The sequence below is a fragment of the Papaver somniferum genome, unplaced genomic scaffold, assembly GCF_003573695.1.
Source record: "Papaver somniferum cultivar HN1 unplaced genomic scaffold, ASM357369v1 unplaced-scaffold_10, whole genome shotgun sequence".
Taxonomy (NCBI): domain Eukaryota; kingdom Viridiplantae; phylum Streptophyta; class Magnoliopsida; order Ranunculales; family Papaveraceae; genus Papaver; species Papaver somniferum.
In genome coordinates, this window is record NW_020618825.1 from 1,073,993 (window position 1) to 1,093,633 (window position 19,641).

At 36.1% G+C, this 19,641-nt stretch overlaps 3 protein-coding genes across 3 annotated transcripts; 2 read left to right on the top strand and 1 right to left on the bottom strand.

Moving 5' to 3' along the window:
- Positions 1 to 2,958: 2,958 nt before the first annotated feature.
- LOC113326850 (disease resistance protein RGA2-like) lies at positions 2,959 to 3,810 on the top strand. The gene has a single exon (XM_026574525.1). The coding sequence runs from the start codon at positions 2,959 to 2,961 to the stop codon at positions 3,808 to 3,810; it is 852 nt and encodes a 283-aa protein (XP_026430310.1).
- Positions 3,811 to 4,164: 354 nt separating this feature from the next.
- LOC113326851 (putative disease resistance protein At3g14460) lies at positions 4,165 to 6,360 on the top strand. Its single transcript, XM_026574526.1, has one exon. It carries the CDS (start codon positions 4,165 to 4,167, stop codon positions 6,358 to 6,360), a length of 2,196 nt encoding a protein of 731 aa, XP_026430311.1.
- A 9,881-nt stretch (positions 6,361 to 16,241) lies between these two features.
- LOC113326852 lies at positions 16,242 to 16,769 on the bottom strand. Its single transcript, XM_026574527.1, has one exon. It carries the CDS (start codon positions 16,767 to 16,769, stop codon positions 16,242 to 16,244), a length of 528 nt encoding a protein of 175 aa, XP_026430312.1.
- Positions 16,770 to 19,641: the final 2,872 nt, after the last annotated feature.

The window sequence follows — 19,641 nt, forward strand, 5'->3', positions numbered from 1 at the left end:
CCGATTCAACTCAGTCAAATATCTGAGTCAGCTAAACGAAAACGAGTCAGACTGACTAAGTTCAGTCAGACAAGACAAAGGTTCTTACCCATCTGCATCAGTTCAACTTCACTCTATTTCATTACATTCTCAACTTCTTCATTATCAATTCAAATACAAAACAATGATGAATTTCATTTACAAACAACAACATTGATTACCTGCAATGGCAGCTCTAAGCAAGCCTCCACTGAAACCTCCAAACTATACTCATCTACAACATAAAATACTAACCACTCTACTAGTTCCATAAACTTCAGCTGTAACTTAACACAGTCACCATTCCTCCATCCACAGACTTCTATCTCTGTAACATTTACTAACAAAACTCTATTCATTCAAGGTTCAGTGGTAATTCAAAGTAACATCCATGTCCTGTAACAACCAAACTCATTTAATATATCACCATCTACATTTCAACACCACCGCAACAACACAAATCGTCATCTCAGTTTCATTAGCAACACTTGCAGAACTAGCTCATGTCTCAACTTGCAATTCTACCAACATCTTCTTTATCTACTTCCTCTTCCCCTTCCAGAACTTCAAACACATTTTCACTTACACAACACCTCCTGGAATTGATCACTACATGTAAATTAACAATTCTCACAATAGCAGCAACAACACCAGACCCATTTGAGAGTCACACTCAACCTTCAGTTTCATTCATTGTACAAAATTATTATTTACAGCTCATACATCTCTGCCATACCCCTCATATGCACATTCACTACCCAATAGATACAACCAGCCCAACTTATCAAACTTATCAGAGATTCAAATTCCTCAACATCCTTTTATAAACCTATACTAACACAATATCAAACTCTTCCTCCTGTATTTCAATTCAAACCTAGCTGCAATCCTAACTTCATGTTATACATATCTCCATCTCAGATTCGTTCCCAATCATACAACTTCAAAATAGAAATAAAATAACTTTGCTAAATTCCTGAGAAGAACAATTACCTCAAAACTGAATTACTCAATCTCTTCTTCACTTGACTCAGTTCAGCAACTCGCCTCAAGACTAACATCAACCCCTCAACTCAATCCATTTCATCATCATCAGTTCTCAATCTCAAATCTTCCTTTCTCTAATCCAAACTTAGAACATCAACCAAAACTTCAAATCTAACAAACCCATATCACATCTACGTCCCAGAACATCAAATCCATCTTCAATCTGTTATTCTGAATTTCATCTAACCCTAATTTCCATTTTGGGGAAGAACTGAAACCTTAATTCAATCTCGAATTCAAACTCAAAGCATCAATTAAACTCTTCAATTAAGCAAACCATCTTGTAGTTCCGTCTAGCTCTTCTTATTCCTTACTCAAATCGAACTCCAATCCAACTCAGGAACCCTTATTCTTCAATTCTTCACGAACAGTTCCATAAACATCCAGTTAACCTCACCCTGTTCATCAATCGACAAATCCACTCCTTAATTCTTATTATTCATCTCTAATCGAAATTCCAGTGAAACCCTAACTCTTCACAGAACTCTCTCTTCAACTAAATCGAAACTTCTGATCGACTACAATTTATGAACTCAACAACACCTTATTTGATTCGATGATTTCACTAATTTTCTGTGAAGTTTCTCAACAGAGATTTCATCTCTGAATCGCCAGAGAGAAGAAGAAGAAGGAAAGAAGACTTATCTCCTCGACCGGGTGAAGATAATACCAACGAGAATTATTAAAGCACACGTGAATTGATAAGGGCAACCCCAGTTGGTCCAATGGCAAAAGACAATTTTTCCCTTCTCACTATTCGGATGTTTTCTTCTTCTTCGTCGGGTATTCCATTGACTCGTTCCAGTAATCCTGCGTAATTTTTCGAGATCTATCCAGTCGTACTGGTTTTGTATCTAAATCGTTGTTAGATATTTTCTATTATTTAACGTTCGTTTTAAACTAATCAAATTATTATCGGCTAATTCATGGTTTGACCGGTCTAATAACATTGACGAGCTCAAAAGTCCTTACACCTCAAATATTCCAAAACAGTAAAGTAAGACCAAAAGATAATATATAGCCGAAAAAATAATACCGCTTATGTCCAAGAATGATGACACACATGGCTGCGAATGTGCATCCCCTTTCTTGATTGGTCAATAGTACGTTGGGCCAGTCAACTGAACTTTATGAATACTCGTTTGGCCAAAAATGCGGTGAAAAGTCTAAAAGGTAAAAAGAAATGCCCAGAAAAGATAAGGATGTCCCATTTGGAATTTCAAAAGGGAGTGCACCCTTTTTTTTCAAGTACGGTCCCAACCAACAGCTCCATGTTTGGATACGAATAACCGGGTTCCAGGTTTATTATTCCGTTAAAAGAAAAAGTTTTTTAGGCTCTGGAACTCAGGTTCCTAGCTCTATAGACTAAAATGACAATGGTTAAGGAGGAGCCGAATCAAGACAATGGGCACAAAATAAAGACACAAGAATTATTGGAGTGATATTCCACACCCAACATCCTTAACAATTACTATTATATAACTAAAATCTGATTTTTCATGACATATTAATAGAGACACGATACCTAATCCTTAACTACTCTCCCGACTCCATTCAAATTTCCTTACAAAACACAAACAAAAAAGTAAGACTTTCACACTGTGGCTAGAAATTATTTAGTCTTTTGTGGACATGATTAGGTTCAGTCAAATTTTAGGGCTTAAACAAATGGGTACGATAGTAATAGTTTAATTACTCTTAATCAAACATCTTATCGTTTATGCTTCCTTATTGTTTCATTAATGAATCATCCCTCCTTATTGTTTATTCCATCTTCTATAAGTAGTCGGTTCAACATATCTGACAACATACTCAAATTCAACAGAAATCAAAGAGTACAGAATATTCTAATCTCTTTTTCATTAGCTCTTTCTCAGAGTACTGAATTTTCTCATGGAAGCAGTCGAACAAATTCTTGTTACTGGTGCGACAAGATTATTGAAAAATTTGGGTTCTATTGTTGGTCAACAGATTACCGTGGCTTGGGGTGTTGAAGGTGAGCTGAAAAGGCTTAATGATACCTTGGAGATGATTGCAGCTGTAACTTCTGATGCTGAAAACAAGCAAGTTAACAACACTTCCGTTGGACTTTGGTTAAGATGGCTCAGAGATGTTGTGTATGATGCGGATGACGTTCTGGATGAGTTCTCTTATGAAGCTATACGTCGATCTGAAATTCACCGCAAGAGAAATCAGGTACTAGACTTTTTTTCATCCTCAAACAAATTCGCTTTTCGTAACAAGATGGTTGGTAAAATTGAAGATATTAATAAAAGACTAGATGAAATTTCTAATACTATGGTCAAGTTTCAGTTGCAAACATTTAATCCTTATTATGATGATCTAAATAATAAGCCACAAGACCGGGAAACATTTCACTTCGTTGATGAACTAAAAATTGTAGGAAGAGAGAATGATAAGTTAGCCATAGTAAAGATGTTAATGCATCTGGAGACATCATCATTGGTAAATACTAGTCATCAAGAAAATGTTTCTGTCGTATCTATTCTGGGTATGGGGGGAATCGGGAAGACCACACTTGCTCAGCTGGTCTACCAAGATGACTCCATAAAGAGACACTTTGAACTTAGAGCTTGGGTTCGTGTGTCTGACGATTTTGACATCTTCAAAATCGTAAAAAACATTATCGAGTCTGTCACAGATAAAATGTGTCCCGATGTGTCAAATGTAAGTGTCTTGGCTGGTATGGTGCAAGAGAATCTGAAGGGAAAAAGATATTGTTGAGATTATTATATTAGTCCCACATTATTGGGCAATCTAAGATCCTGGGGTTTATAATCTCTTAGGGCCTCTCCACTCATTGCCAATTGGTTTTGAGTTGGATGCCCGCAGACTTTAATACGGTATCAGAGCAGGTTATTTGCGACGAGTCATTGACCGTGCTTTTACTCCGCGTCACCCGATTTATTGTCCACGTGTTAGACCCAACGAGACTACACGTGAGGGGACGTGTTGAGATTATTATATTAGTCCCACATTATTGGGCAATCTAAGATCCTGCGGTTTATAATCTCTTAGGGCCTCTCCACTCATTGCCAATTGGTTTTGAGTTGGATGCCCGCAGACTTTAATAGATATATGTTAGTCCTGGACGATTTGTGGAATGAGAATGTAGAAGACTGGGAAAAGCTCAAGAATCTGCTAGGTGTGGGTGATTATGGAAGCAAAATCTTAATCACTACGCGTAATGAAACAGTTGCATCCATTGTTAAAGGTATAATGCCACCTTACAACCTTAAGTGCTTATCCGTGAATGAATGCTGGTCTATTATAAAATACAAGGCATTTGCACCCGGTGGCGCATTTGAGTCCCCAGATATGGCAAAAATAGGTGAAGTAATAGCAAGTACATCCGGTGGTTTACCACTTGCTGCAAATGTTCTCGGAAACCTTATGCGCTTGCATAAAACTGAGAATGATTGGTCGTCAATCCGAGACCATGGTAGTTTGAGTTCAATAGATGCATCAACCAAAATCATATCAATATTAAAGTTAAGCTATGATAAGTTACCCTTGCATTTGAAACTTTGCTTTTCCTACTGCTCTTTATTCCCGAAGGATTGGGAGCTCAATAGGGAAACTCTCGTTCGATTATGGATGGCTGAAGGGTTACTTCATCCATCTCATACAGAAGACCTGATAGCACCAGAAGATGTTGGTAATGATTATTTCCATAGTTTGTTGGCCCATTCGTTCTTTCAAGATGTAACATTCGATAAGTTAGGCAACATCAAAACATGCAAGATGCATGATTTAGTACATGATCTTGCCCAGAGTGTCAACGGTGTTCATGATATGAAGATTGTGAATTCTGGTGAAATAGAATCTACTACTAAATATCGGCGTTTGCAGTTACATATAGACGAGCATACGTCAAAAACATTTTCAATATTCATGAAAAAAACAAAAAGTCTGAGGTCTGTTTTTTCCCTTGAAAATGATCGTTTGGGAGAACATTTACTTTATGGAAAGAATCTGCGGGTAGTTTGTTTGCTTCGTCAGCATGTTCTAGTCATTCATTCTTGGTTCCCTAAGCATAGGCATTTGAGGTACCTGGACCTGTCTTATTGTAGTTTTGATGAAGGACACGATGTGTCCATCGATCAACTTTACAATTTGCAGACATTAGTGCTTCGTAAATGCAAAAATATTAAAATGATTCTTGTAGGCATTAGGTCTCTGAAAAATTTAAGGCACCTAGATCTGTCGTCTTCAGATGTTGAAAAGCTACCTGATTCTGTGGTTCAGCTAACTAAATTGCAGACATTAGATATAAATTCTTGCCAGAGTTTAGAAGCCTTACCTGTAAATTTTGGGACTTTGAAAGATCTACGAAAGTTGAAATTCAAAGGTTGTATTGCTTTACGAGTATTACCCGAGTCATGCTTCAACAGCCTTTGCAATTTGGAGTTGATGGATTTTGGATACCGTGGGCTTCCCAAAGAAATAAAAAATTGGCCAAAATTGAGAATTCTTAAACACAAAAGGCATACGAAAGATGAAATGCCCAGAGGTATAGAAACTCTAACTTTCCTTGAAGTGTTAGATTCTTATGTGGTCAGGAACAAAAATACCATATCTTGTAGTGGTGGTGGTAGTGGGATCGAAGAGTTAGCCAACCTGAATTCTTTGCAAGTGCTAGTGATTCGCAATATGGAGTTTGTGAGAGGTGGTATTGACGCGGAGAGAGCAAAGTTAAAGGATAAAATGAACCTCCGTAAATTGTATTTAAGATGGGAGTCCAAAATCGATATTCATGACAATGAAATGGCGGTTGGTATGTTGGATGCTCTCGAACCTAACCTTAATTTGAGAAAGTTGACAATATGTGGTTTTCCGGGTTTAAAGCTTCCAAAATGGATGGGTTCAACCAGCAGCCTACCGAATTTAGTGGAAATAACGCTTTGGGATTGCAGTAAATGTGAGAAGCTACCAGCGCTAGGTCTGCTCCCATGTCTTCAGGTTCTCGAGATTAAAAGGATGAAATCAATGAAGTGTATCGGTGAAGAATTATTTAGCCAGCAAGAAGAAGAAAGAATCATCAACAGCAGTAGTAATACCAAAAATGCTACAACAATATCATTATTCCCTTCGTTAATTGAATTGAGCATCAAAAACATGCCAAGTTTAGAAGAATGGGTTTCTCCGCAGCTTCCGATTTATAATTCATTTCCTTCCCTCCAGAAGCTAGAAATCCGTAAATGTCCAAAATTGAGAAGTACACCAACACTACAAGGAAGATGGTGTATTGCAACATGTCATTCATGTGGCTAGAACCTATATTTAGTGTGGCTAAATCCTATTGCCACATAATTATTTTCGGTCACACCCGTGGCAACAACCTGGGTGGCAAGAAGTTATAGCCACACCTCTATTATACTGTAGAAAAAGCTGAGTCTTTTGCCACTCCAGATAGCGAGGCAATAGCACGAGGGAAAAAAATATATTTTTGATTTAATTTTTTATTTATATTCAATATTATTATATTCTTAAAATTTGTTGCCACGCATATGACGGAACTGGTGAGTCAATTTGGGGTTACCATATTTGATTTCGTTTTTTTATCAGAAGAATATTGTTTTCTTTTCTTTTTTCTACACGGTAATAATTTTAATTTAAGAACATAAAGCAAAAAAAAAAAAAAAACATTCCAAAAAGGATTCTTCCAAAAAAACAGAAACATATCATTGCGGCGTTTTTGAATCATTGATTGATTACAATAATTATCCTCGTAATACGTTTAGATCTCTAATTAAAAACTATGTAAATTAAAAAGGAAAAAAATTGATCTCCGAACAGAATCTTTCATCGGGTTCAATGGTCCTCCTGCGAAAGAAACAATTGAACAAAATTGATTATCAAAAACATAACATTAAAAAATGTTTAGACTTCCGATCTCAAAGTTCAATCAAATTTATTGAAATTAAACTTACTAGATACCAAAGAGAAACCATGAGATCGAATATCCTTCAATGTCCATGGAAGCTGCAACGGAAAGTAAAGACTTTAAGATCGCTAATAGAAAAAAAATGACTTTAAGATTTAACCATTTTATTAAGAGTGGAATTATATATGAATAATAAATCTACCTCATATGGTATTAGAATATTTTATACCATAAGAAAATGACGGCCTTTGATGGTAGTAAAAGAGAAAGCAAAAGCTTCTTTCGGAAGAGCACTACAGGTCCATTGTTTAACCTGGCGTTTTTAGGGGCCACTCAAAAAGAATTAGGGGACAACAATAAAACAAAAAAGGTCACCCAATCCTAAATTGTGTTCACCCCTTATCTCCCATATTTCGTAATGACAAAATTACCCTTCAATATTCGGTAGTTTGAGCAAGATTCGGGTGATAAAAAAATTTGAGGGATTTTTTTTTTTTTTTTTTTTGCTTTTTCGAACTTTGGTACAACCATAATCGGTAGTAAAGTGTGTTACTTTAACTTCAGAATGTATATTGGTCCCAAAATGAGATTTTTCCAAAATCCTTTAATTTTCGACTTTGGTACAACCATAATCGGTAGTAAAGTGTGTTACTTTAACTTCCGAATGTATATTTGCCCCAAAATGATATTTTGCCAAAATCCTTAAATTTTTGAACTTTGGTACAACCATAATCGGTAGTAAATTGTGTTACTTTAGCCTCCGAATATATTCATTTTTTGAATCTTAGTACTACCATAATCGGTAGTAAATTTAACTTCCGAATGTATTGGCCCCAAAATGAGATTTTGCCAAAATCATTTAATTTTCGAACTTTCGTACAACCATAATCGGTAGTAAAGTGTGTTACTTTAACCTCCGAATATACTAAATTTTCGAATTTTAGCACTACCATAATCGATAGTAAATTTAACTTCCGAACGTATATTGGCCCCAAAATGAGATTTTGCCAAAATCCTAAAATTTTCGAACTTTGGTACTACCATTATCGGTAGTAAAGTGTGTTACTTTAACCTCCGAATATACTCAATTTTCGAACTTTTAGCACTACCATAATCGGTAGTAAATTTGATTCCCGAATGTATATTGGCCCCAAAATGTGATTTTGCAAACTCCTAAAGTTTTCGAATTTTGGTACTACCATAATCGGTAGTAAAGTGTGTTACTTTAACCTCCGAATATATTCAATTTCGAATATTAGTACTACCATAATCGGTAGTAAATTTGACTTCCGAATGTATATTGGCCCCAAAATATGATTTTGCCAAAATCCTAAATTTCGAACTTTGGTACTACCATAATCGGTAGTAAAGTGTGTTACTTTAACCTCCGAATATATTCAATTTTCGAATACTAGTACTACTATAATCGGTAGTAAATTGTGTTAATAAGTGATGCTTATTATCTGCCGATTGTGTTCATGGCCTCAAATTCAAATTTTCAAAACTTAACAAAAATTTCAAAATTTTCTACTTTCACAATCGGTAGTTAATGGTGTTCATTATCTATCGATTGTGCGTAACTTTTTCTACAGAGAAATTTAATTTTTAGAATCAAGAATAATCGGTAGATATCGATCAATTTACCTACCGATTATGGTTGATGTTCTTAAGAAACGAAGAACATCAACCATAATCGGTAGGTAAAGTAGATTATTATCTACCGATTATGTTTCTGCTAGTGTAAATCCAAGAACATCAACCATAATCGGTAGGTAAAATAGATAGTTATTTAAGGTTAATGAATTTTGGATTTTAATTTTAAACAATCAATCATAACATTTGTTTGATCGATGATCTTTGTTTTCAATCAAAATTAAAATGATGGAAAAAAATTTCAATAGGTGGAAAAGAGAAGAAGAAGTGGAATGATATGATTATGAAAATAAAGGATATAGGTTTAGATTTAGTATAAAGGTGAAGGACAATATAGACAATTTTTTAGTTTTAAGACATCCCTTAACCTCCTTCAATGGATGGGAATAAAAAGATGGCCCCTAATTCCTTTTGAGTGGCCCCTAAAAACGCAAGGTTGTTTAAGTATGAATTATGAAAGACCTTTGTGATCAAGTTGTACATAAACATGCTGCAGGAAAACTAGTGCATGTAGTATGTGTATGATGATAAGGTATCATAAAGAAGAAATAATTCTCATCGAGAGAGTGCAAGAGAGATTAAGGGGCGGTTGTTCAGGCTCCAAATCAAAAGAAAAGAAATTATAAGACTGGACTTACGGATCATGCGGTTATTTTGAGAGATAATGTGAATAATAATATAGTATATTTTATTCAACTAATATGGAGACATTTAAGTTTGGTCAAAATCTTCTGTTTGGGACGGTTTTGAAAATATTTTGCATGTGATTAAAATTGAAATAGTAAATCTGGTAAATTATATACCTTCTTGCAACACCATTTTAAACATATGTGGCAAGAAATTGCTCTTTTGCCACAACACAAAAGACCGGTGGGTATAAAACTACCTATTGCTACACCTAAGCTTACATGCGGCAATAACGCTTATATTGCCACACCTAGTACAAAATACGTGAGGCAATAGAACCGTTTTTTTGTAGTGCAAGCTCATTTCCTTTTCTGAAGGTATTAAAACTAGAAGACATCAACACGAAGGCAGTAACCTCATTTCTGAAGGTATTGAAACTAGAAATCATCAAAACGATGGCAGTAACCTCAATCTTTGCTACCGGAGGGCTTACCTCGGTCATATACATACTGCTCCAAGATTTTGTTACTCCGGATCTTCGAAAACTATAGATATCTCCAAATGCTCTGCTTCAAGGTTTCCTTGAAGATGATGATCTAAAACTACTACAGCAACAACAAGGACGCTGATTGATGATTTCGAATCAGCAGAATGTTTTTCATGTCCTAAAATCAACTCCAACTCCATCAATAGCAGCAATTCTCACCAGACATTATGCTTGGGAAGTGTCCAGTTTTAACGTTACTTCCAGATTTAAGGTCATTCACTTCTCTCCGGATGCTAACCATCTACAAGTGCAACAAATTGAAGCAGTCAATACCCTACAATATCAAGACTCTTACTTTTGTTAGCCTTATGTGGTTAGATTTTATTCGAAGCGATATATGAGCAATTCAAAAATCCAATTGTAAGAAGGAAAACGGTATTTCAACGGCTTTCGTAGCCAGCCCAACCAGCCAGCTGCTGAAGTGGCGTGTCTAGGTGCCACTAAATGATCATTGTCTTTACTTTGTTATCTAAAATTCATTCTCAGTAATCATTGCAACACAGTTGTGAATACAGATTATCGCATCGCCCCAATTAGAAAGGTTGGGAGTACCACAGATAGAAGTTACTTCGACATTTAGATAGCGACAATGGGAAGCGGTACGAGGAACGCGATGACAAGAGGTCTCGACAGCAAAATGAATAGAATCATGATAAACAGAAATACGATAAAAGATAAGGTTCACATGGAAAGTGTGACCTTAAGCACGACGTCGGATATATCAGAGAAGGGGACATCGAAGAGAGGTTTTAGCCGAGTTTGTAGGGAAAAAAACTACTTTATTAGCTGTATTCCACTATTTACCACCCTATATGAGGAGGGAGATGTTTTGTAGAGGGTAATGAGGTTTTTGTTAATCTGAGAGAAAGTTTGGTGAGAAAAGTTTTAAGGAGAGAATTAGGGTTTATATATTTTGGAGTGTTAAGTTGTGTTTCTCGGTGTAATTCTCAATAACAGCTAATAAAATGGTTTGAGTGTCACCTCTTTCACTAGTTTTTGTATGTTCTGTGAGTTTCAGTACTGGGTGTGGTTGTAGGATTTCCTGAGGCTACATTTTGGTGTCAGACAAAGGGACTGAACCTGTGAGGTATTTCTTACTTTAGAGTTATGGCTTGAATCTTTGAGTTTTACAGATTTTCTTTTCCATCATCGTAAAAAATACGGTTTTTAGTCATCGCATTTCTTTTTATCATCATAATAGTTTTGTGTAATTTTTACGTTCTTATACAGTAAAGTCAGGAAATACAGGAAATTAATCATGGTAAGAACAACGGCAAGAGCTGAGCATGTAATAGCTACACGAAGGAGTCGGCGTGTTGCAGAAAGAAGAAGACAATGCTGGTGAAACGTCGGCAGCAGGAAAGATGAGAGGCCAAATCCAGGAGCAAGATACAAACCCAATCAGAGACCCATGCGAGGAAGGATCAGTATACACAACTGATACCGATACCGTAGAGGAGGAAGAACAGCCCATTCAGCACGAGAGAATGGAAACTGACGAGGAGGAAGAAGATATGACCATCGAAGAAATGAGGCAGAGGCTAGCTCAGGAGAACAAGAGAGAAAGAGAATTTGAACGGGAAAGAGAATATCTCGCACAGCGACAAAGGGAATTATTGACAGAAAACAACTGACTTAATGAAGAAAGGGTAGTGCGAACTCGAACTCGATCGGAAACCCATACTAGCGGAACCAATCCTCGACAAAGAGAGCCTCGTGGAGATCACGTTAGAAATGGAGGAAGGATTAATGGTAGGGTGGAAAGGCAAGGAGAAGCACAACATCGCCGAGAGGCTCGTGAGGATAGGGAGACACGAGAAAAAGAAGTCGAAGTGCGAGGAAGAGATCAACATTGATGAGAAGCAAAGGATAAAATAGAAGTACGAGAAGGTAATACCGAAGTACGAGGAAGAAAGAGATACCCTAGGGAAGCACGAGAAGACAAAGAAGAAAGAGATACCGTAGAGATCATGTTGCTGTGAGATACAATATCTCTTGCCAGAATAGTCTGATACCATCAATCGTTATTTAAAAAACGGTCTTCCGGGTTGCCACCCGAAAGTGGGGTGCCAATTAAGGCCTGACAAAATGCGTCGTTATCAAACAAACGAAAATTCAATGCCAGTGTACTCCGATACCATCCATCGTTATCAAACAAACGGCCTTCCGGGTAGCCAACCGTAGGGGAGGTGCCATTCCTGGCCTGCCAACTCACAGTACTTGGTCAAGCTCAACGAACTACCTTTGTCAGATGATATGAACTTCTCAACGAGCTAGTAATCATATCTAGATTGACGGTATGAACCGCCACCATATGCAGCAACCATCCTTCTTATATCTTATGAGTTACCTCGTAGGATGATAACCATTGCTTAACTCACGAGCCGAGACAGATCATATAAATTATTTCGAACGATAATAATCATCTCTTGTCTCAAGGATGTACAGTTATTAAATGGTATGAATTATCTCAGAGATACAACTATCATCTCTTCACTAGGTAGTATGAACAAACCGGTAGTGCAACTACCTCTTGCCAAGTATATATATTTCCGAGGTTGAAATCATCTCCGTAGATGGTATGAACTTCCAAGCATCAACCAACCCTTTTCAGACGATATGAACAACCTCGTGAGATGTGCTGAGTCTCATAGCGGCTGCCTAAGTACCCTCTTTATTGCTCGAAGGGATCAAGCACGAATATAGTTCATCATTTTTATCTAGATAATGTGAATTGCACTCAGTGGAAAAAACTATCCCAAACTCATCTCTATCATAAGGAATTGCAGTACCATGTTAATAATTTAATAAGAATCTCCAAATTCCATACACATTCTTTAAAACAATAAGGTATTATCAGGACCACTCTATTCATAGTCATAGACTTAAGAATATATTAAATACCTATGCAACACACATGAGGCTACTGACAATTGTTTCTAGTTAAATCTCTCATTCATAGGGCGGAATAAACCAATGTGTCGGACTGCAGCAAATTAGATAATATTCCCACTGAACTTCCAATTCCAAGTAGAAAATATTACTACAGGATATTCCATTTCATCCCAAAACAGTGAGATACAAAGCAAGATCAAGTTTTATCAAGCATCCAATGTTAGCAATCCATACACAATCACTTAAAACCAGTAGAGGATAAAAAGTAAGATGATATAGATCAACTTCATCAATACTTTCCCTAAACTGTATTTTCATACAGAAGTATTATTTTCCAAAATTAATGAAGAGTCTAAGGAAATACTTCGATCAACGTCGATACGACTAAACTCAAAGAAAACACATGGCATTTCTTATAATACCCGGTATTTTTAGTTGCGGTTTCGGTTCTGGTTATACCCAAATTAACCATGCGGTTTAGGTTATTTCCTTTGCCTTAGCTAGCTAGGTTGTTTGAACTAGAAAGGCTACAAGTTAGGGTGGAAATAATATAAAATAATAATAAACTAAATTAGGAGAAAAATGAAAAGACAAATAAAATAAATAAATAAATAATAAATATTAGATCTAGCATTAATAATAACATTAATATATAGTTTATTATAAATAAGGAGAAATGTATTAGAGAAGTGAGAAAACTAAAAGTTAAGGAGAAGAAGGAGATGGAGCAAATGTTCCTTTTAGAGGAGAAGGTTATGAAAAATCAGTACATGATCAATCTAATTGAGGTAGAATGTTCAATCACTTTTCTCCTTGTGTTTCTTTGTTATACTTTGATTTTAACTTTGTTTAATCTTATACTATTAGGGTTCTGAAATTTATCTGTATAATTCGATGAATCCGATTGATGATCATCCTTTGATTTGTGGTAGATAACTTAATTGGGTATCACTAGTTAAAATTTGAGAATAATCCACCGTAAATTCACCGTTTAATGTTTGTTTGAATTTGGGTGATTGTTTCTGAAATTCTGGATAGTTTCGCTTTGCAATAGTTTTGGTGTGTTCAGAAAATTTTAATGATTTTATAATGATTTGTGATCTTGATAAAAGTTGTAGCCATTTAGGTTATCTTTCTTTTTGCTTTGGATTTGCTCAATTTCAGGTTATTATGAATTTTTCATGAATTGTTTGGTATAAAAGTGAATTAACAAGAATAAATATATGCATAAGTCTCGTTCCGACCCGTAATGCTCTGAGTTCGGATCTCCATACGGATTTGACCCTGATCCGGAACTCGATACGTTACAAGTTGGTATCAGAGCTTTAGGCTTTAGATCTTGAATGGGACGGTAAATAAATTATTTAGTATGTTGATGTGCATGCTTGTTTGTTTTGATTGTTATATTGTGCGTTCCATCTTATTAGTTGTATTATGTCTTTGTTGAAATTCATGTGAATTGCTAATTGTGTGTTGGATTACATTTTTGTTATGTTTACTATTTTATGTATATTATGTGAATTTTTAGGTTATACGTATTTTCTAAATTTCGGGACGAAATTTCTTTTAACGGTGGTAGAATGTAATATCCGGTATTTTTAGTTGCGGTTTCGGTTCTGGTTATACCCAAATTAGCTAACCATGCGGTTTAGGTTGTTTCCTTTGCCTTAGCTAGATGGTTGTTTGAACTAGAAAGGCTACAAGTTAGGGTGGAAATAATATAAAATAATAATAAACTAAATTAGGAGAAAAATGAAAAGACAAATAAATAATAAATATTAGATCTAACATTAATAATAACATTAATATATAGTTTATTATAAATAAGGAGAAATGTATTAGAGAAGTGTGAAAACTAAAAGTTAAGGAAAAGAAGGAGATGGAGAAAATGTTCCTTTTAGAGGAGAAAGTTATGAAAAATCAGTAGAGGATCAATCTAATTGAGGTAGAATGTTCAATCCCTTTTCTCCTTGTCTTTCTTTGTTATATTTTGATTTTAACTTTGTTTAATCTTATATTATTAGGATTCTGAAATTTATCTGTATAATTCGATGAATCCGATTGATGATCAACCTTTGATTTGTGATAGATAACTTAATTGGGTATCACTAATTAAAATTTGAGAATAATCCACCGTAAATTCACTATTGAATGTTTGTTTGAATTTGGGTGATTGTTTCTGAAAATCTGGATAGTTTCGCTTTGCAATAGTTTTGGTGTGTTTAGAAAAGTTTAATGATTTTATAATGATTTGTGATCTTGACAAAAGTTGTATCCATTTAGGTTATCTTTCTTTTTGCTTTGGATTTGCTCAATTTCAGGTTATTGTGAATTTTTCATGAATTGTTTGGTATAAAAGTGAATTAGCAAGAATAAATATATGCATAAGTCTCGTTCTGACCCGTAATGCTCTGAGTTCGGATCTCCATATGGGTTTGAACCTGGTCCGGAACTCGGGTGTTACATTTCTACAATCAACTCTAACCACTACCTTTTTCTCATCTATTTTCTAGAGTCAATTGTGCAGAAAATGCCTTGGTGTTAGGAAAGGACAAACCATTACTTATATTTCATTCGGACAACCATTGCTGAATATCGGGGTATTACATGTCACAGAAAACTTTCCAATAAAAAAGAAAAGGGACACAACCTTTCAAAAAAAACAAGTACATACAATGCAAGTATCTATCTAATAAGGGACACAACCTTTCGAGAAGATTTCTACTGGCTTCGTCATTTGGTTTAAGTTGCAAGAGTTACGACTCTCCGCTTGGAAAACGTAAGTATAAAATATCGACGAATAACATATTTATTCCCAATTAAATCACTCCAAATCATCGTGATCAAGTTCTTAGAATATTGGCACTTCTATGATCCTCTAAGAGTTTTAGTCTGTCTATGTTGCACCGTAGTATATATACAGACTAGGGTATCAACCAGGCCTTCGGCCTGGTCTCAACCTCTCGTATGCCTTCGGCGTGTTGGTGGTTTTATTTTAGTCGTGTTTTCACGAAATCCGGATTTGTGCAAGATTGGGGATATTCTTATGCAAGGAATTTGTTTTTTCACGAAATACTAAAGTAACAAACTAATAAAATCATCCAATCTAAAGAAATTTTAAAAATTACATGCTCCATACAATTTAGAAAATTAAAAGAAGCATCAAATACTACAATAATACTTTAGGATACAGTACATTTGTTGTTACCGGATCTAAAGACTCATTTTGTCATGTCCAATTCCATTTTGCTGGTGGGATATTGTTGATGATGTGAAATATTAAACAATAATAAAAATTACATGTATCATACTATGAAATATTATTTAAGTAAGAAGTCATTTGATATTACAGTAAAATTTCAGGATACACTACATTTTTGGTTTCCAGATTAAAACACTCATTCAACTCATTTGGCATCAATAAAGTTATTCTCCTAGAAGCAGTACACCTAGACAATGCCACATATAGTTGACCATGGCTGAATACTGGAGTGCGTAAATCTATGCCCACATACTTCACCGATTGTCCCTGTGATTTGTTAATCGTCATCGCATATGCAACACGTATGGAATTTGGCGTCTTTCCATTTGTATGTCTAGCTCCGAAGGTGAAGGTTGAAAAGTGATTCTTGGGATAAATACTATGTCACCAGCCTTTTCCCCTATTATGATTTTAGCTTCAATCACATATCGTCCACACCTCGTGACCACCAGTCTAGTACCATTACAAAGACCTTCTTTTGGTGCAAGATTTATCAATAACATAACCGTACATCCAACTTTAATGTCTAGCTTAAATGGAGGTGATCCTGGTGGATTCAAATTGTTGATAAATTCGGTTGTGAACCTTGAATCCCTTCCGTGTTCATCCCGAATCATCTTGTCAGCAGCAAGATATGTATAAGCCTCACCCAGCAAATTTCCTAATGCCTCCACATTAATCTTATGGACATCTTCATTACATGGAGATAAAATGATTCTCTCGGTTAAGTGTTCTGGTGACATTAGTCCATCATTTCCCAGTAGCGGGTACACTGAAGATATTAGCTCATGCACATTTTGACGTCTATTCATTGTCGATGGTAGGTTAACAACTTCTTTAGGGTTCGTCCCGATCTACCATATGAATGGAACACAATTAAAAATGTTATACCTACGATATATATATTTGTACTTTGCATAAACGTTAAAAATATATAGTTGATTTATTACCTGTAGTAAGAAGTTAGCAAATTCCAGATTTTCTGGTTGTTGTTCCAATCGCATATTTTGGTTTAGGTGTCAAGACATTAATATAATCCCAAAGAAATGAACTTCTTATAGACTCTCCAACAGTCTGTGCACGACCTGCATTCGAGACCACCGGTAAAGTCTGTCGAAAGTCTCCACCTAAAACAACTGTCACACCTCCAAAGTGGTTGTCATCACTACGAATATCCTGTAGCATATGGTCAACCGCCTCCATAAAAAATCTATGTTGCATTGAAACTTCATCCCATATGACCAATCTGACTTCTTTAAGTAGTTGGGCGTACTCTGAGTCCTTACTAATCCCAATATTACTATCTTCTTGGACATTAAATGGTATCTTAAAAGTCGAATGTGATGTGCGACCTCCATCAAGAAGTAATGAAGAAATACCCGATGAAGCAACATTTAAAACTATGTTTCCATATTTACGACAACTTCTTGCTATCGTGTTGTACAAAAAAGTTTTTCCCGTCCCCGCACTGCCATTCAGAAAAAACATTCGACCATCGCGGTTATTCACAGAATTCACTATTGTATTATACGTCGCCCGTTGTTCGACATTCAATCTCTTAATATCCGTATTGAGCACAGATTCCCTTACTGCAAATTGAAGTTGTCGATGGTCCCAGATATATCTGTTACCCACAATTTGACCCCAATCATGTCTTGGTCGTGGCATTGACTTATAGTTCTCTAGTTTTTTTTCCAAATTGTCGAAGCAGTTGATCCAATAGGTATAATCCGTAATCCAAAGCATGTTCATCAGTTGTATTTGGGATATTAAACATCGTTCGTAATCTATGTTGAAGATCATCACATATGTTCAGTCCATATTTCGCCCATAAAAGCTCTAGTTTTGTTGGATTGCATTCTGATAGGATAATGCAGAACAGTTTCCTCAGCTGATTTCCAGTTTGCATAACCACCGCTTCTTGAAGGAATTTTTCCGATTCTCCATCATTTGTTAATATTCCCAGTGCAATGCATGCCTCTTTGAACGTATCATGGACCGTGCACGCTTCTCCATTAGTTACAGTCTTCAACCTGTCAAAAGACTGGGCACCTCTTACATTTGTGAGTAACATACGTAAGTAGTACAACTCGCCAGCATTAGGGGTAACAAAATACATTCTTCCAATTGAAAAACCTTGTTGTCTGATTTTCCATTCTTTAGTTTCTTTTTTCCATACAAAGTACTGCGGGAACTCTTGATAAGTATAGGCCGGAGCTGTTGGATTTTTAGCATAATATTCGAAATAACCCATCAAAGTGGTTTTATGTTCCTGTGTTGTTTGTTTCTTTAGTTTCTTTTTTCCATACAAAGTGCTGCGGGAACTCTTGATAAGTATAGGCCGGAGCTGTTGGATTTTTAGCATAATATTCGAAATAACCCATCAAAGTGGTTTTATGTTCCTGTGTTGTTTGTATTACGGAGCTCATTGATCGCCTTGAATTATACACAACTCGTTGCTTATTTGGTAGATGCACAGATAGCCTTTGTACACTAGTATTTTCTTCATGTAACTGGTACTCCAATAAACGCCATACTACTTCGGCTGGTCCAATATACCTCGCATCAATGTACTGTTGAATCTCGTCATGCTCTCCCAACACCATCGTAGTACGATCACCACCTTTAAAAATATATTTGTTAATATATTTAACAACTCTTATGCCCGCACATATTTCCACATTGATGTGGCAATTGAACATTCTTGACAGATGTGGATTATAGGGAACAACATCAATATTATATGCCTTTTTGTTATTTCTAACCGTCACTTCTCTTCCATCCATACGTCGGCGATAACTTGGATACCCACCCTCGTCCAAAGTTGTTGTGTCTGTGTAATTATTTGGATATCCTTTGGTACATTTTCCTTTTGCCATACACGGTGTACCAGGATCTCGATCTCCACATGGACCGTGAACCATACACTTGCTGACCGTGTCAAATAGTATGGGGTCATTTTTATCATCCGGAAATTCAGCGGAAACAAATTTGTCGACCATGTCTGACGTACGAATTTTTTCGGAATCTTTTAAAAATATAAGACAATGCATGTGCGGTAATCCTCATTTCTGAAACTCGATGGTATAAACATGGGCAACAACTATACCAAAAACCTTTTTCTCCTTTATTTCTTTCATCAAAGCTTTTCTTTTAAGCTCAAAAACGCGAGCCACCAGATCAGGACGATCAAGTGCAGTTTGACGTGGGAAAAGTGCATTTCCTATTTCTGGCCAATTAGGATTAGCTGTCATTGTAATAAAAATATCTGGATGGTGGTGATAACGTGTAATCTCCATTGAATCCTGATATATTTCATGCATATGCCTTCCGCTCCCAGTATGTGAAGATGGTAAAATAAAAGGATTACCTCTTTCCCCCGGATTCAAATCAGCATTTGTCATATCTGCGATGCAACTGTAACAATCCGAACGCAAAGTCGGTTGGTGAAATCTGAGCCATGCAAGTTTATTCTGTTCTGTAGCGGCCCACGCATCAACCAAAAATTCTTGAAAGAGTTTTCCGGCTCTTAATATGGTGGAATATTCTGATCGACGTTCAAATATGCGGTAACTATAATACTCCGTTTGAGATAATTTGGTATTTGTATAGGTATTAGCTACCGCATCCCATTGCCTTAGTGTTGGTGACCATCCCAGCTCTCCGAAAGGAAAGAGCAAAACA